This window comes from Podarcis pityusensis (assembly GCF_964106645.2).
Source record: "Podarcis pityusensis genome assembly, chromosome: 13".
Taxonomy (NCBI): Eukaryota; Metazoa; Chordata; class Lepidosauria; order Squamata; family Lacertidae; genus Podarcis; species Podarcis pityusensis.
This window is the reverse complement of record NC_138038.1, coordinates 26758485-26775312: the sequence shown is the minus strand read 5'-3', so window position 1 is coordinate 26775312 and position 16828 is coordinate 26758485. Positions and strand designations below refer to the sequence as shown.

General features: G+C 45.6%; 2 protein-coding genes across 4 annotated transcripts in view; one reads left to right on the top strand and one right to left on the bottom strand.

Moving 5' to 3' along the window:
• Positions 1-520, bottom strand: part of MED1 (mediator complex subunit 1) — a 28053-nt gene extending 27533 nt beyond the window's left edge. The window contains exon 1 of the mRNA XM_080978251.1: positions 293-520. Within this exon, the coding sequence (XP_080834377.1) occupies positions 293-320 (28 nt within the window). The 5' untranslated portion in view covers positions 321-520. The remainder of the gene's footprint in view (positions 1-292) is intronic.
• Positions 521-1306: 786 nt separating this feature from the next.
• Positions 1307-16828, top strand: part of CDK12 (cyclin dependent kinase 12) — a 31935-nt gene continuing 16413 nt past the window's right edge. For 2 of the 3 annotated variants that reach the window (XM_080978255.1, XM_080978253.1), the window contains exons 1-4: positions 1309-3427; positions 8213-9091; positions 12951-13127; positions 14939-15078. In XM_080978255.1, coding sequence (XP_080834381.1) covers positions 2367-3427; positions 8213-9091; positions 12951-13127; positions 14939-15078 — 2257 coding nt within the window. In that variant the 5' untranslated portion in view covers positions 1309-2366. Of the gene's footprint in view, positions 3428-8212; positions 9092-12950; positions 13128-14938; positions 15079-16828 lie in introns of all 3 variants that reach the window. The other variant, XM_080978254.1, reaches the window with a different exon arrangement.

The window sequence follows — 16828 nt, the reverse complement described above, 5'->3', positions numbered from 1 at the left end:
GGAAGCGCTTTCCTCCCGTCCATGGAAGGAAAGGCCCCGTAGCTCTCTTTGAACGAGGAGCAGTGAGGCCCTTCTGACCTCTTCGCCAGAGAACTTCCGATGCTTTTCCGCAAAGGATTGGGCAGCGTTGGCGGGCGAACCTTAATGAAATCTACAAACCGCCGCTCGGTCTCCCGTCCCGTCCACCCCCCTTGGTCTAAGGGGCCTGGTCTTCCTACGAACCTCGAGCACCCTCACCCGCAGCATTTGCCATAGGAAAGCGAGAGAGCTTGACCCCCCCCCCGTCACTCACCCTCGGCGCCCCCTTGGGCCGCCTTCATCCCTCAGGAGCGTGGTGGGGCGGGAGAGGGGCCAGGTGCCCCCCTCCGCTCTCCCTCATGTGGAGGTGGGGGGGAGAGGGCCTCTCCCGCTCCGAGGTGGAGGCGGCGAGGCCGGGGCGAGAGCAGCAGTTGGCCTGAGATGCTACCCCGCAGCAACCGCCATCCCGCCGCCGGCCGCGCGAGACTAAGTCGCGCTTCTTCTCGCGGGATTCGGGGGGAAAAAAGGACAAGGGGAGGGGAGAAAGTTCACGAGGAAATCCCGCGGTGCGGCCAACCGGCAAAGGCTAGGGGAAGCTCTCGCGAGATGTGGACGCATACGCGCTCCGCTTCTTAAAAGGTCGCACTTTTTAACTCTTTCACGCGAACAGCTGGGCTTTGTTGTTGTCGTTGTTTGCTTTAAACATGGAAGACTTTTGTCGAAGGATGAGAAGGACCACGTTTGTCCGCGTCCTGTGGTGTTTTGTCATGGTTACCAAGCGGCCCATTAAAGTATTCGCTGAAAAAGCTGAAAGTGAGAAGGCGAAGAAACGGCCATTCATAAGTTCGTTTGTTCTTGTTGCCAAGGGGGAGGGGAATCAATAATAAAGTTTTGTTGAAAGATATATGTCCCCAGAACTACAGTGTGAGAAGTTTCACTAAAGTTTGTTGAACGGTACAGGAAGAAATGAATGAATGAATGGCAGTTCACGGCCCCTCCTTATAAAAACAACCTTGCGCTTTCCCTTAATAAAAGTTTCCTTCCTCAGGAACGCTGTCGTCTGCGGTGACCATGAAATAAAGTTTTGTTGAAAGATAAAACCACTTCCCGCGAGATTACGGAAAAAAACCAGCTTCATCGGCCTTCAAGCCCCCACCCCCGCCCCGCTTCCCTATTTGCTTCCAGCGCCCGGCGTCGCGAGACTTCTCTAGTCTCCTCCTGCGTTCCGACCGTGTGCGCCTGCGCGTGAAGGAGGGCGAGCGAGCGCTCACACGCGCTCATGTTCGTGCTCTCGCGATATTTGGAGAAACAGGAGCAGGTAGAGAGGAGTTGGGGGAAGGAACCCCCGAGCGGCTGCAAAGGAAGCCACGGCGTCGGCGGCCGGGAGGACGACGACGGCGATTTCTCCCCACGTTCTCGCGAGAGTTGGTGGCTAACCTTCTCCCTTGCTCACTTTTCTACCTTTCCTCTTCCCCCCCAACCCCTCCCCCCACCCGAACCTGGAAGCGGCTCCGTCTCGCTCTGGGAAGTACTAGGAGGAAGAGGAAGGTGGGGGTCCCGGCTTGGGGGCCTCGCTAGAGACTCAGGCTGAGGGCAGGGGAGCCCCCTCGGTGGGGACGCAGGGGCCCAGGGGTTTCCCCACACAGCCAGGCCTTGGGGCGGGTGGAGGTGTGCCCATCTCCCCGCCCCCGTGCTCTCTTCTCAGGAACTTAGGGGGTGTTTGAGGTAGGAACTAAGTCCGACCCTCATCTTTCTTTCCACGGGGACCTTGAGTTAGTGGGGAGGGAGTATCCCTGACCAAGAGGAGCACCAAGGGTGGCTTAGAAACGAAGGGGCCTATTGTTTGGGGGACCGCTGCTTCAGAAAACTGGGGGTGGGGTGGGGTCTTTTTCTGAAGCTCTCTTTTTGTGGGGGGTTGGGCAGCAGGTTGGAGAACTCCCAAACTCATTGCCCATTTACAAAGGGACCTAAGAGCATCTTAGTTAGTGCTCCTGGCATGTTTATGTTCTGAAACTGGTGGATAACTGAGGTAGGGTACTTGTTCAGGGTCTTCCATCCTACCTTTGAAGTCTAAGAACAGGGGACGTTCTTGCCATTGCTGCTTGTCCCCTATTCAGAGGGTTGGGGGTAGCCTGTGGGGCGACTTCTCCCGTAATATACTTTGTCGACCCAGATCCTTGTAAAGAAACCACATTCAGCCCCATGTAGGAGAGAGAAGGGTGGGTTGAATGTAGGAAAAGGTAACGAAAGTGAACGCAGCCCTTCTGTTTTGGAAGCGGGTAAGTTGAGGTTTAGACTTTGGGGGTTTTGGAGGATTCCCCCCTCTTTTCAAGCACAGTGGAGAAGGAATGCCAAACCCAGAGAGACATGGGGGTAAGAAGGATTCAGGAGGAGGGGGGTCCTTGCATCAAGAAGCAGTGTCCAGCAGCGGCAGTTCAAACAGCAAAGAGAGGCACCGACTCTCCAAGCACAAACGACACAAGTCCAGGCATTCCAAAGACTCACCGATGGGGGCCCAAGAAGCTGGAGGACCGCTCGGCAGCATGATCAAGCCATTGGTGGAGTATGATGATATCAGCTCTGACTCGGACACCTTTTCAGATGAAGCAGTCCTCAAGCTGGAACGCAGGGAGAATGATGAAAGAAAAGGGACATCAGAAAGGAGTGACCGGCTACACAGGCATCGGCATCATCAACACAAGCGAGTCCGTGAGTTGATGAAAAGCAAGCTGGTAGACAAAGAGAAGAGGCTGGACAGGAACCAAGACTCCTCAGGCAAGTTGAGTTCCGCTAAAGAAAGGGTGTCGGGGGCCTCCAAAAAGCTGCATGAGGAGAATGATGACCATTCGTCTAAGTCATTCAAGAGCAGCAGCAAGGAGTCCCGGTCAGCCAAATCGCACAAGGAAAAGTCCAGGAAAGAACGAGAGACTAAGTCCGGTCACAAAGACCGTAGCAAAAGTCACCGGAAAAGGGATGCTCCTAAAAGTTACAAATCGCTGGACAGTCCAAAGCGGAAATCCAGAAGTCCCCATCGCAAGTGGTCAGACAGTCCCAAGCAGGATGATAGCCCCTCAGGAGCATCTTACACGCAGGACTATGATCTCAGCCCTCCGCGCTCACACACATCCAGTAACTATGATTCCTACAAGAAGAGTCCCGGTGGGTCTTCACGGAGACCATCAGTCAGCCCACCATACAAGGAGCCTGCTGCATACCAATCCAATATGCGCTCTCCCAGCCCTTACGGCAGGCGGCAGCGGTCGGTCAGCCCATACAGCAGGAGGCGTTCATCAAGCTACGAGAGGGGAAGTGGGTCTTACAGTGGAAGGTCGCCTAGCCCATTCAACCGAAGGCGCTCCAGCAGTCCTTTTGTTTCCAAGCGGTCGCTGAGTCGAAGTCCTGTGTCCAGGTGCGTGGCCTTTACCTTTAATTAAAAGTGTTTCACTTCTTTGGTTCAGATGGTGCTAGTGTCCTGAAGTCAGATAAGAAAAATATTTGCTTCTCCCCTGTAACGTGATTTGTTTAGGGTACAAGGTCTTTGTTGCTTGATTAGATAATTATTATTTTCACTTTATTGCATTGGGGATCTGAGTTTGAAAGGTAACCAAACCCATTCAGCCAGTGAGACACTGGCTCAGTTCAGATGTCGCGCTGAATCATTGTTCCCCAGCCTGGTGCCCTGCAGATTTTTTTAGGCTACAACTCCCATCATTCTTGATCTTTGTACATGCTGGCTGGGGCTGATAGGTTGGGGCTGATACCTAGAGGGTACTAGTTTGGGAAAGGCTGTGCTAAACCATAGTTTAGCATGACAAGAATGAGTACAGTGAGCGTTGGAATAACATGCTTCCTTTTCCTGCTCCTGCATGGCTTTGAGGAGATGTTCAGAAGTTTTGGTTTAGATTAACTAGTTTGTTGTTTGAAACAAGGTAACTTAAAACCATGTGTTAAGCTGCCTTGTTGAAGCAAATCATAGTTAGCATCAACCACAATTTAGGATTCAGATAACGCACTGAATGAAACGCACTTTAATGAAAATCGGAAACAAAAAAACTCTTTGGAGCTACACCAGAAGAGGGAATAGGGGAAATGGAAGCTACTTCAGCTCATCCTTATCATACTAAATTAGAGTTTAATGGGACCCCTAAAAGTGAACCATGATTTGAACACAATTTCTGAAGTGGCAAACCATGGTTCCATTTTGTGGCATGTCAGTTGCTAATCTATACAGCTGGTGGGGATTCACAGAATGGGAAAATTGATGGATACCTTTTACTAAATCTTGCTTATGTTAACTAAAAAAGCAAGGTTTAGAGTTGCAGAGAACTGTTCCATCTTGGTCCTAAGGATATTGAACGGTAGAAAGTGAGGTACGTTGAAGTCAATAGAACCAAAGTCTCAGATTGCAGTGGTATCCAAGGTACCTATTTCTCACAAGATTTGTGCCTATTATGTGGTTACCAAGTTCCACTGATTTCAGTAGAACTTGGTTTCATTTAAATCTGCCTTGGGTAGCTGCTTTTGTCAAGGTAGAACAGGTGAATATGAAATCTCCCCATACGTGAGAGTTGTGGTGTATGTAACCCAAATCTCAAGATGTGTGTGGAAATGTTTGCTTGTGATCCATTACCACATTCACTTTAGATGTCAGTACCTCAGAAATCCCTTTTGAATACAGCTAGTGATCACCTTCAAGGGAATCCAGGCATCCTACAATCTGTTTAAATTGACCTTGGGGGCAGTAAAATGTTTTTAACAATCAGTCAACACCTTTCACCTGTTCAGTTTACTTAGAATGAGGTTACATTTTTGTCATTTCTGAAACTTAGTTATTTCATAATCTGGATGTGCAGAATTGCTTTGGTCACAGATCACCCAACAGCTTGTTCAGTGTTAGAAACTGAGATATGAAAGCTAGGAACTAAATGGCACCTTAAACCTAGGTTATGGGCGCACCAAGAAATGTCTATGTGCGCTTTTTATAACAAGAATACAAGCTGAAAATGAATGAACTGCAGCTAAAATACTATGTTCATTTTTCACATGGGCTAGTCCTTCTCCTGCCCACCCCACTAATATTCTCCAGTCTTCACAGAGTAGTTGGAAGTGGGGAGGAAGAAAAAGCTCCTCCTTTCCTTCTGTTCTGCAGTTTTAATATGAAATCTTAGGCACAGTACTGCTCCCAGAGCTCAGAAACTGCTCTTACTTATGAAATTCCCTGTCGTAAAATGCACCTAGAACAATGGGAGTTTCGAACACTGAGCTTGCTGCTGGTGCTTTGAATGTGCAAAGTTGCCATTTGACTATAAGCTCCTTGTGCTCTATCTAGTGCCTAGCACCTTGTCAGTGCTAAACAAACATATAGTCACCATCTTGTTGTTTTGGCTATCTAGTCACTAGATTCTAGTGGGGTCGTATCTGCCAAGCCATGAACTCTGTGGATAGCCTTCGGCAATTCCCTGTCTCTCAGCCACCATTCCCCACCTGTACAGTAGTAACATCTCTTGGGTCAGGCAGGTTGATTCCTGGCAGCTACTTCTAAACAGTGTAGAGCAAGTGCAGCTGCCATTTCCTGCTCATTAAGGAGCAAGTGCTATCAGAAAATTCTCTCTGGCATACAGCATCTCTTTTTAATGAAAAAGAACTGGATAATGAGAGCTGATTGCAAGCACTTGGGGTACCTTAAGTACTTTTAGGAAGCTGCTATGAAAAGAAGTGCCTGGTGCAGCCTTTGTTAGCTACTAGGTAGAGTAAGCTTGAACAGAGTAGATGTTTAAATATTTAAATATGTGAACCTATGAGGGGGCTCTCTTTCCTGTTTTCATACACCCTTGTTCATCTCTTTGGATTTGTCTGCTCTTGACTTTTTTTTCATTATGTGTATGCTGCGTTATTTCACCAGGTGCTTAAAAAAACCCTTAGCTTGCTCTAGTTCACCTCCTTTTCCTATTGGGAGCAGAAAGTTAATGTTCCTCGATAGAAAGCATGTTCTCTTGCTTCTGGACTGTTTCATGGGAACAATAGGAAAAGACCCCTTAGGGCTAAATAAATATTTCAGAATTTGAAGAAGCCAAGTATCAAATGAGCTGCCTGCTTTGGACAGGGGTGGGGTCCAGTTTCTAGCCAAATTCTTAAGTGAGCAGAGGCAGGTATGTTGTTTAATGAGAGTGGGGTTGCAGAGCATGGGAAATACCCTACCTGCAGGAACCTTTTCCACATTGGCCCATCTACTGTGCAGGATTCTGGGAAATGTCTTAGCATACATGCTTGGATTTATGGACTGCAAGAGAGGCCTGCTGTGTGTAGCCATCACCTCACTGAAATTAAAGTGTGCCTGAGAATACTGCAGTGCTGTGTGCATTCCAGGGAAATATTGGTTCATGGTGAACAAACAATCTTTTCAGACAACCGTTTCTAGTCTTGTTATTATGGAAGTTCTGTGGGGCACTCTTTTGAAGTCCGCTGTTATAAATAAATTCTTGAAAAGTTTGAAAATGCAGATGAGGGAATTTCTCATTTGTCACAGTAGGTTCCTGAGAGTCGAGAAAAGATGCTCAGACATTCCACTTGCAGTTCTTTGGATGTGTCTTAGTCAAAACAAAAGGGAGGGATAGAGTTACATGGACATAGAGCTTTCAAACAGCCTGGAAAAAATAAAAGAGCTTTTTTGCAGTGTATCAAAGCTTCACTGCTTGGTTGCTTGAAAGTGATTCTTACTCAGCGTGGAAAGCCAGGCAAGTGGATATTTGCATATATGACTTGGAGGCTCCTTGAAGGAGTTACAAGAAAACATCCTGGTGATTGTGTGTGTAGGATAAACGGATGTCCCCAACGGTGATGGTCATCTGCTCTAGGGAAAACAATCTGATTTGTGCCCCAGTCAAGGGAGGCACACCCAGGGAAGAACCTACCTGGCAACTGGCTATTTTCCCTGATGGAGGCTTTCAGAATAGCAACTGTGAATAGTGAGCTAGCTATCACCAAGAGCCCAACTGGCATTTCCCATGTCAGAGGCCATTCAGAGAGTTTGAACAGTCTGAAATGGCAGGTATGTCTGTTGTGGTTACTTATTGACAGTCTAATGTGCACACAGAATGAAGTTAGAGTGACTGGCCTGAATTCAGTTTGTTTACTAAACTGAATCAATGACGCTCCTTTTGGTTGCTCCTAGAGGGGCTGCCTTCTGCTGTGTGTGCCCTCCTCCCCAGTCTCCTGGTCCTTGTACAGCCAAATCTCAGAGCCTAATTTAAATTGTCCCTGCCTGTCATCAGTCCTGTGCATTTAGTGAAAAATGCAGCTGGGAATTTTCCAGCACTGCCTGTGAGTATCAAAAGTTATGCTGTCTTTCAGTAGTGGTTGTAAAATATATGCCCAAACTTTCAAATCACCTGTAAGTAATAAGGCAACCAAATAAAACTTCACTATCTTCAGGAACGTTACATTTTGAGCTGCTAAAATGGCTCTTAGCAGCATCTTGTCCTTGTCAGCTAAGACTGAGTACCAGGATTTGGTTGAGTTTTCATTTCAAAGAAAATGCTTCATCTTCTGAAAACACCTGACTCCAAAAGTTGGTTTAACATTTTTGAGCTTGTGTGGTAACTGTTTAGTACATATTCTTTTACTCGAATTTCACCCCCTATGTTCCTGTTTAGGAATGATTTAGATTACGGTGATCAATTGACCTGTCCGGGAATCAGTGTGTTTTTACATGAGTAGAATGTGTGCTTTTATTTAAAATACATCTCTGGGTTATTTGTGGGGCATAGGAATTTGTTCATTCGTCCCCCCCCCCCCCAAATATAGTCCAGTCTACCACATGGTCTGAGGGATGGTGGACCGACCCACGGCTGAAAAAGGTTGCTGACCCCTGGTGTAGTGATTCTAGCCTCCAGGCAAGTTGGCTAGGAGCCAAATACACCATGGCCAGAAGTTGTCCACCTCTACTTTAGCAGGTAGCGCAGTGACTGATTGTTTAATGTGTTTTTTAAAAAAATGTGGCTGAGAACCTCTAATAGAAGCAAATGGGGAAGCTGGCGAGGAGTTAAAATGCTCATTGGAGCCACAGGATCATAGCCATGTCTACACACTTCAAGCAAGCCCCCCACCCCTTTGAGAGCTAAAGGTTTGCGTTTTTACATAAAACACGACTGTAGCATTCTTTGGAGATTCTGATTTTCCTCTTCTTTTTCCACAGGAAGCCAGTGAAGTCTCGAAGTAGAAGTCCTGCTTACTCGAGGCACTCATCTTCGCATAACAAAAAGCAGAGATCTGGGTCCCGCAGTCGCCATTCCAGTATCTCACCTGCTCGGCTACCATTGAACTCCAGCCTGGGAGCTGAACTGAGCAGAAAGAAAAAAGAGAGGGCAGCTGCTGCTGCAGCCGCAGCAAAGGTTGATGGGAAGGAGAGGAAGGACTCTCCTAGTGTTTTATCTAGGAAAGAAAACAGTTTGGCTGAAGTTAAAGAGCCAGCGGTTGAGGCCAAAAAGGCAAAAACGGCTAAACCTGAGAAGTGCCCTTCTGACATTGAGCCAGCAAATGTCACACAGCACAACACAGAGACAAAAACTACTCCTGAGCCCCTAAAAACAAAGGCAGTAGAGAACCACGAGAAGAAACCTCCTGCTTCAGTTAAAGACTCGAAAGCAATGGGAACAAAAGATATGAAACTTGCAGGCGGAAAGGAGGAAACTGTGACCCCAAAGGAAACAGAGACAGCCAAGCAAGAGGTCCCACCTCTTTTGCCTTCGGTTAAGTCACTACCTCCTCTGCCAACATCGTCGCCCCCTGCTCAGGCTCCTCCTCCATTACCCCCTTTGCCTCCATCACCAGTTATTCCCCCTCTGCCGCCTGCCCAGTCACCTGCCACTCACACCCCTGCTTTAGTTCCATCATGTCTGCCGTCGTCTACCCACTCCAGGACATCTCTGACTACTCAGGCTAACTCTCAACCCACCATGCAGTCCTCCTTAAAGGTGCATGTATCTGTGACAACTGCTGTTCCGCATCTGAAAACGTCAACGTTGCCTCCGCTTCCTTTTCCACCTGTCTTGCCTGGGGAAGATGACATGGATAGGTAAGGGGAATAACCAAGTAAACCTCTTCCACAAAGGGTTGGTAATATTATGGATCAGGACTTGTTAGAATTTATGTATCTGCTCATTTCTCATTGCAAATGAAATAATCTGGTGTTTGAAATGTGATTTGGCTTTATGAAAATGGCACAGATAGTGAAGAAAAACTCAAGGCCTCAGATGTAGAAAGCAGCTTTGGAATGTATGGAGAGGATACCAGGTATATGGAACGTGTAAAACAGGCTTCTAAATTAGTGGGATGGTTAGGATTGGGGCTCCCTTGCAGGAAATGGAAAATATGGTCCCAAATTAGAGCATGTTGAAAGGATCTTTGCTTGAGTAACAGAGCTGAAAGAGGCTGTAGCCTGAAATTCTGGACAGCTGTTGCCAGTCAGGATGGTACTGGATTTAGCTGACATGAATGATTGGTTGTACACCAGCGCTATTCCTTGTATAGCATATATCAGGGGTCGGCAACCTAAGGCCCATGGGCCACAAGTGACCCACACAGGTTGTTTAACTGGCCCATGAGCCGCCCACTCAGCGAGTTCCCCTGTGCTGCGCTAAAACGGTGCTGTGTGGGGACTTGCTTTCGCTGCACCGAAAATCACATCTGCACATGCGCAGACGCTGGAAATTGCATCTGTGTAGATGCAGACACTGAAAATCACGTCTGTGCAGGTGCAGACGCTGGAAATCGTGTCTGTGCAGATACAGACGCCGACGGCGGAAATCATGGGCAGACACGCTTATGCGCGTGCGCAATCTGGCCCACCGAGGGATCTCTGCTGGAGTGAACTGGCCCAGGCAAGGTAAACCTGGCCGACCCCTGGCATATATAAACCTAAATTTTTGTTTTAGTGTTGGTCCCTTGTTCACAATGCCTCACTTATGTGGCCAGCTCAGGAAAAAATCCCCCGTTAGCAACAGTTTTAAGTGCGTCAAGTTTATGCTACTGGGCTCAGTTTTTTCTCTTTAAAGGACTTGGCAGTCAGGTTCAGACTATCTTGTCTTGGTTCATTAATCTGAGATATGCATGAGTGTTTAGCTCTTGCACGCCGCCCCTTCACAGTTTGCTGCTTTCCACAGTTAAACTAGGAAACTTCTTGTTAACCCTAGTTTCCTATTTTGGATTAACTGGGAAACTATGGTTACCGGCTTCAAGACAAGCCAGCATATTAGCCTGGATATTGAACTGTTTAATATCCTAGCTTGTTTTGAAGTTTGTAATGTAGTTTTCCATTTTGGACAAAATGGGTTCAACAGAGACTTCCTGATTTAATCGTGGCAAAGGAGCTGCCTGTGCACTGAGAGATTATCATCTGAGCAAGGACAGTGTGTGGCATTTGCTTCCCTATCAATGTTTGATTGCCATATTTGGGGTCAGAGAGAATATTCTCACAATACAGAGTCTGAGTTTTTAGGGAGGTTGGGCTTCTTTTTTAGTGGGTCCTTTGGCTCGTTTGCTTTTTCTGGATAGGTTCTCAGCCTGCTTATCAAACCAAGGCTTGTTTTAGTCTAACTCTAGTTTGTTAAAACTACAATCCCCTGAATTTGTAGATAACCACATTCAGATGTAATGCTAAATAATGGACGAAGCTGAGGCTTTTGTTTTCCCCACTCCTTGTCTGGTGTAGTTGTAAGGAGGAGATAAACTCATGCCAGTCTTTGTTAAAATATTCCTAAATATTGACGTAACTGTAAGCCTTGAATTAACTATGAACATGGAAATTGCCGATCCTTTTGGCTTGTGAGGTGGTTTTCCTTTCTAAGGAGCATGTACTGTGATGTCATGCAAACGTACAGGCAGAGTTAGAGACTGAGATATGAAAGTATCTAGAATTGTCGTGTTGGAATATGACAAAGAAAATCCTACCTTCAATCCATCTGAACAGCTGCGTAATTAAGCAAAGATCTAGTGCACCCCTGAAAGAGAGTTTACAGGGCAGTAGATCTAGATGACTTTGGCCATCAGAAGTCAAATGTTCTCAGTGTCTCTACCAGACTGACTTCTAGGGAGGGGCTTCATTCCTGACCTCAAACAGGGCAGTTAGTTGGACCCCAGGTATGAATTTTTGCTAGGCTTAGCTCGGCGATACTCATTTTCTGTGTGAGCCCTTCACATAGGGCTGATTCAAAGTTGCATATATACATTACTTGACAACTAGTTACAGGCGGCAACCATTTCACACTGGGGTTCCATTCGTACCCCTTGTGCATGTCAGTAGAGCACCCTTTCTGCCTTCTTCCGGGTCTAAAAGGACCCATGTATTGGCAATCACGTGTCAATTGGATGTTCTGAAAACAATCACTGCCTGTATTTCAAAGAGCATTGTGTTTGAAGTGAAATGAAAGTTCTTGTCTGTAGGCCATGGAGGATTAAAGCCACTTGTGGTTGCTAGTCATGATGGCTACATTACCCTCCAGCATTGGAAGCAGTATGTCTCTGAGTGATGGGGATCCATTTTGAAAACAGCAGGCTGCACTAGATGGGTCTTTGGTTTGATCCAGCTATCTCTTCTTAACTAATCCTTCATGTGTAGTGGTGCATTCACACATGCACATTACTACTTTAGGTTGTCCTGCTGACTCTGCACACGAACCAGCCTGTAGTTCTGATTCAATTTGGTGATGGTAAGGGGTGTCACACCTGTAACACCAGGTAACTGAAGATGGATGAAAATTTAAATTTTAACTTGTGGAAAGTCAGCCCACTCCTTATAAGTAGAAACTTACCTTTACAAGCGACAGTTGGGGGGTTCTCTTCTCTTTTCCCTATCTACCCCACCCTCCCTCTCACCAACCATGGCAAAGAGGGCTCCAATTCTTCACATCTGCTGGGGGGAAGGCAAAGGACCCCAGAAGTGGTGGCCATTTCAGCCCCCAGCCCACAAAGCATTGATGGAGCACTTATAAGCGCCCCCCATTATGCCCTTGTTTTTACTTCTTCCGGGCCCAACAGGATCCCACACCAGTGATCACGCGTCAGTTGGATGCGCCTAAAGTGGTCTCCACCTGTATGCAGGAGCAGAAAGGGGGTAGATGGCTAGTCAATAAGAGATAACTTACAAGGGAGGAAAGGAGAACCTGTGCAAACCAGCCTTTCTCTGGCTTCACTAGACATTGCCTACTCATTTTGGCCCTGAAACTGCGACCATGAGGGTTAGATGCTTCCTAGTGTGTGTATGTGTTTGTGTGTTAAAGTAACTTTGGATACCCAAATCGAGGCCAGATACAGTGGTGCCCCGCAAGACGAATGCCTCGCAAGACGGAAAACCCGCTAGACGAAAGGGTTTTCCGTTTTGGAGGTGCTTCGCAAAACGAATTTCCTATGTGCTGGCTTCGCAAGACGAAAATGTCTTGCGAGTTCCTGCGGGGTTTTTTTCCTTTTCCCCCCCTTTTCCCCAAGCCGCTAAACCGCTTATCAGCTGATCTTTAAGCCGCTTAACAGCTGATGCTAAGCCGCTTATCAGCTGGTCTTTAAGCCGCTTATCAGCTGATCTTTAAGCCGGCTAAGCCGCTAATACTGTAGCGCTAAGCCGCTAAACCTCTAATGGGCTTGCTTCGCAAGACGAAAGAACCCGCAAGACGAAGAGACTCGCGGAACGGATTCTTTTCGTCTTGCGAGGCACCACTGTACTAGATTTGGTTCTTGTATGGCGCATCACTTGGGATGAGCTAAATACCAACAAATACTCACTGTCGATAAGGTTGGAATCCTGGTGACTATCACATTGCTCCAAAAAAGAAAGCTTATGTCACCTTTCTGTTAGAGGGTGTTGAGATGTGACAAGTGGTTGCTCTAAATAATTCATAAATGTGCCCTTCTTTTTGTTGTTGTTGTTTTTCCTGGTGCTTTAGCCCAAAGGAGATTGTCCCCTCAAAACCTGTGAAGAAGGAGAAAGACCAGAGACCACGACACTTGCTCACGGACCTCCCACTCCCTCCAGAGCTTCCTGGTGGAGACCCTTCCCCTCCAGAGTCTCCAGAACCAAAGGCAGCCACGCCACCTCAGCAACCATGTAGAAAGAGACCAAAGTAAGTGTGGAGAGGGCATCTATTTGCATAGCGGCCACTTCAGGGAAACGTCTGGTCATTTTGGTAAGGTTTGGAATTAATGGGAGGAACCATAAGAAACCAGATGAAGATAGACACTTAGCTACCTACCCAAGTTGTGTAAAGCAGTACCTTCCAGGAAAGTAGAGCTTGCCAGATCGTTGCTCAAGCAATCTCATGCCATGTTTTCGTAGTGATAAGAACAGTTAGCATTTATGTCTTGCATTCTCATTCATTCTGAATCACCTTATAGGAGCCCTGTGTGGCAATTGCCAAAGGCTACATACTGTGTTGAAGGCAGAGGCAAGATTTGAACTGGGAACTACTGGTTCCCAACTCAGTTACTGTGCCATGTTAGGTGTCATGCGCAGACTGATAAACCTGTTTTTGAATTGATATACACGAATCCTATTTAATGATTAAAAATAGAATAAACACTGCATAATATGTTGAGATTCACGCTTCTAAAATAACAATAGAAACAGCATGGAGAGGCCTGGCAGAATTAAATGATTTCATGAAGCAGAGTAAAGCTAAGAAGATGCTAACTTTGTGTGGCTCATAGGGGAGAGTATTCTGCAAGCAAAATGTCACTACTGAAAAAGCATTGCTGTTAGAGGATACCAGCCTTGTCTTTAGCAAGGAAGGCATCTGACAAAGGGCTCCACCAGAAGATATTAAGACACAGGGAAGGTCATTGAGAAAGATGCATTTTCTATATAAATACCTAAAATATAAACTATCATGGCCTAACCAATGTGGAACATTAATATTCAATGTTGACACCTTACAATTCAGCTCAGAAATAGATTGGTAGCCAGTAAAGATTTATTTAACTCCGGTGTAACTGAGTCTGTCTGACTAGCACCAGTAAATAACACTATGATTATGTTGCAAATCTATATAAAACTTTTTTAAAGAGAGAGGAAATGGCAGAAGAAAGAGGTTCATAAAAGGAATCCATCTCTTTGCACATAAAGAGTAAGTCTTTAGGAATCTTTTCAGGTGACAAGAGAGGGAAAAGATTACTACGTAGAAGGTAGCAAATGGCAAATCAGAGGGCCACTGATTTTAGGTGTGGTGCGGGAATCAGCTGCTGGTATCCTAACTAAAGGGAAGAAGGAAAATTCCCAGAGCAAATGTATTTTCTTTGTGTTTATTTATTAAATGTAACCTCTATTTTTATAAAATAATGAAAACAATGGACACAGTTTTACAGAAGCAAAATAAAATAGCAAGCAACTGACTGAGGATTCACTTTGTAAGAGCACCAGTGCAGAAATAGTCCGGCAATATCTGTAGAGCCACAGATTCCCCATCTCTGTGTCAGTATAGCAAGACTGAGGAAGATCTCTGTCTAAGACTTTGGAAACCCAGTGCCTGTTGGAATACTACTGGATCAATAGCTAAAATCTGTATAAAACAGCTTCAATTATTCTCATATATGTTTAAACACCTAGTCCTGTAATGTCTCAATGGAAAATTGCCCCAAACCCATGTTTGAGGTTCTTCAAACTCCTCAGAGGAAGCGTAGAGCATAAATGTAATAAATAATATATCGAATTAGAAATTTCGGTCAGTGTTACAACTTGCATGCATGCATGCTGTAAAGAATCTGTAGTGTCAGGTGTTGATATAGGAACCATGAAGGCAGATAATGGACAGGAAAATCCACCAAAGCTGGTTATTCAGAAACGTTTTGTCGAAGTCGGCATTTGGGATTTTTACGGCTCTTGTGCTTCTCTACCCAACTCCCATCTCTCTCTCTCTCTCTCTCTCTCTCTCTCTCTCAGAATCTGTTGTCCTCGTTACGGTGAGAGGAGGCAGACGGAAAGTGACTGGGGAAAGCGCTGCGTGGACAAATTTGATATCATTGGTATTATCGGCGAGGGGACCTATGGGCAAGTGTACAAAGCCAAGGACAAGGACACAGGTGGGTACTCGGTGCACACTATTTTCTTTTCTTATTTATTTATACATACTTTTCAAATTTATACATTTCACTAATTTTATACATTTAACTAATTTTACAGTCATTTTGACATTTCAAAACTTGACTTCCTTCCCCCTCATTCTGTGGTTCCTTAAATTTGTTTTTAATATCTTCAGCATATCCAAATTAACTTCATTTGCTCGTTTATTCATCTTCCTTAACTATAAACTCTTGTAAAACTGCAGGTTATTACAATAATCCTGCCAGTGTCTTTATCTGTTTATAATTCATCTGTAAATATTCAGTAAACCATTTCCATTCTTTTATTTTTAAAAAAATATGTTGCCTTGATTTCTTATTCTTCCGGTAACTTTTGCCATTTTTTGCCATTTCTGCATATTCCATAAGTTTTTGTATCCATTCTTCCTTTGCTGGGACTTCTACTTCTTTCCGTTTTTGGGCAAGTAACATCCTTGCTGCTATAGTAACATACATAAATAAGTTTCTATGCATTTTAGGTCGTTCTGTCCCCATAATTCACAAAGGTTATTTTAAACATCCTTTTCATTTTCATAGAAAAGTGCACACTATTTTCAGTCCGTTTTTCTCATATTGAATTCACTTTTAAGTAGCTGTCGCAGAGCGTGCCGGTCATCCTTCCCTTGGGGGTTCCCAGTTGGCTCCTCCCACCATTCCTCTGCATCCAACCGATCCATGGCAGTACCGTATAAAAAAGCACCATGTTGTCTAACTGCTTTCACATTTGTTGACATCAGCTGTTTTCGTATAGGCAGAGACCGTATGCTTACGGATACCATTTACTAGAAACTGCAGGAGGGGAGAGGACTGTTGTGCTCATGTCCTGCTTATGGGCTTCCCATAGGCAAATCATTGACTAGATGCTGGACCAGATGGGCCACTGGCCCTGATACAGCTGGGCTCTTCCTACATGGATGTGGCCGGTGGCTGTGTAATTGTCAGGAGTTCAGCCTGCACTCGAGTGGGACCCTGGCAGAGACATGTGCCCGACTGGCATGTTCTCTTCCTCCTGGTTGATTGTTCGGGAGCTTCATAAGATTTCTTCAGCCCGAACATCACAGCGACCGATGCCAACCGACACCCGCACACTTAGGGATCCGCAGAGTTTGCGCATCATGCGTATGACAGACCTCCGCAACTCAGCATTTTGGCTAATCTACTTTATTTACATATAAACACACACGGAGCACTGCAACATGGCTCGCTCTCTCTAGCATCAGGCAGCAAAGAGAAAAAAGAACAAAGGACAATAGTCCCACTTCACGGAACACAGTAACACAAACATCCTGTCTCCGTCACTTTCCACTCTGTAGAGTCAAAACATACACCGTCATGTGATAGACAAAAATCCCATGACTGCAATCATAGACCAGGAATTCTAACAGTAATAGGCTGCTGCTTGGAGGGCTCTTTTAATTGATCATTTCTTCAGAATGTAATGCCAGTATGCTTTCTCATGTTTTCTCAAAACAAACACTGTGCAGTACACCACGATTGATACTATAAGAAGAGGCCTAGGGATGTATCCAGGCAGAGAAGCTGAATTTCCTACTTTGCTCCCCAACACTAGCCATTGCACCACAGTCCAAAGCAATAGCCTAAAATGATTTGTAAGAACGAAATGGGCAAAATGACTGGCAGTAGACAATAATTGTCTTCTTGATGTCAGATTATAAGCGTGCAAATAACATAATGTATCTCTTACCGCTGC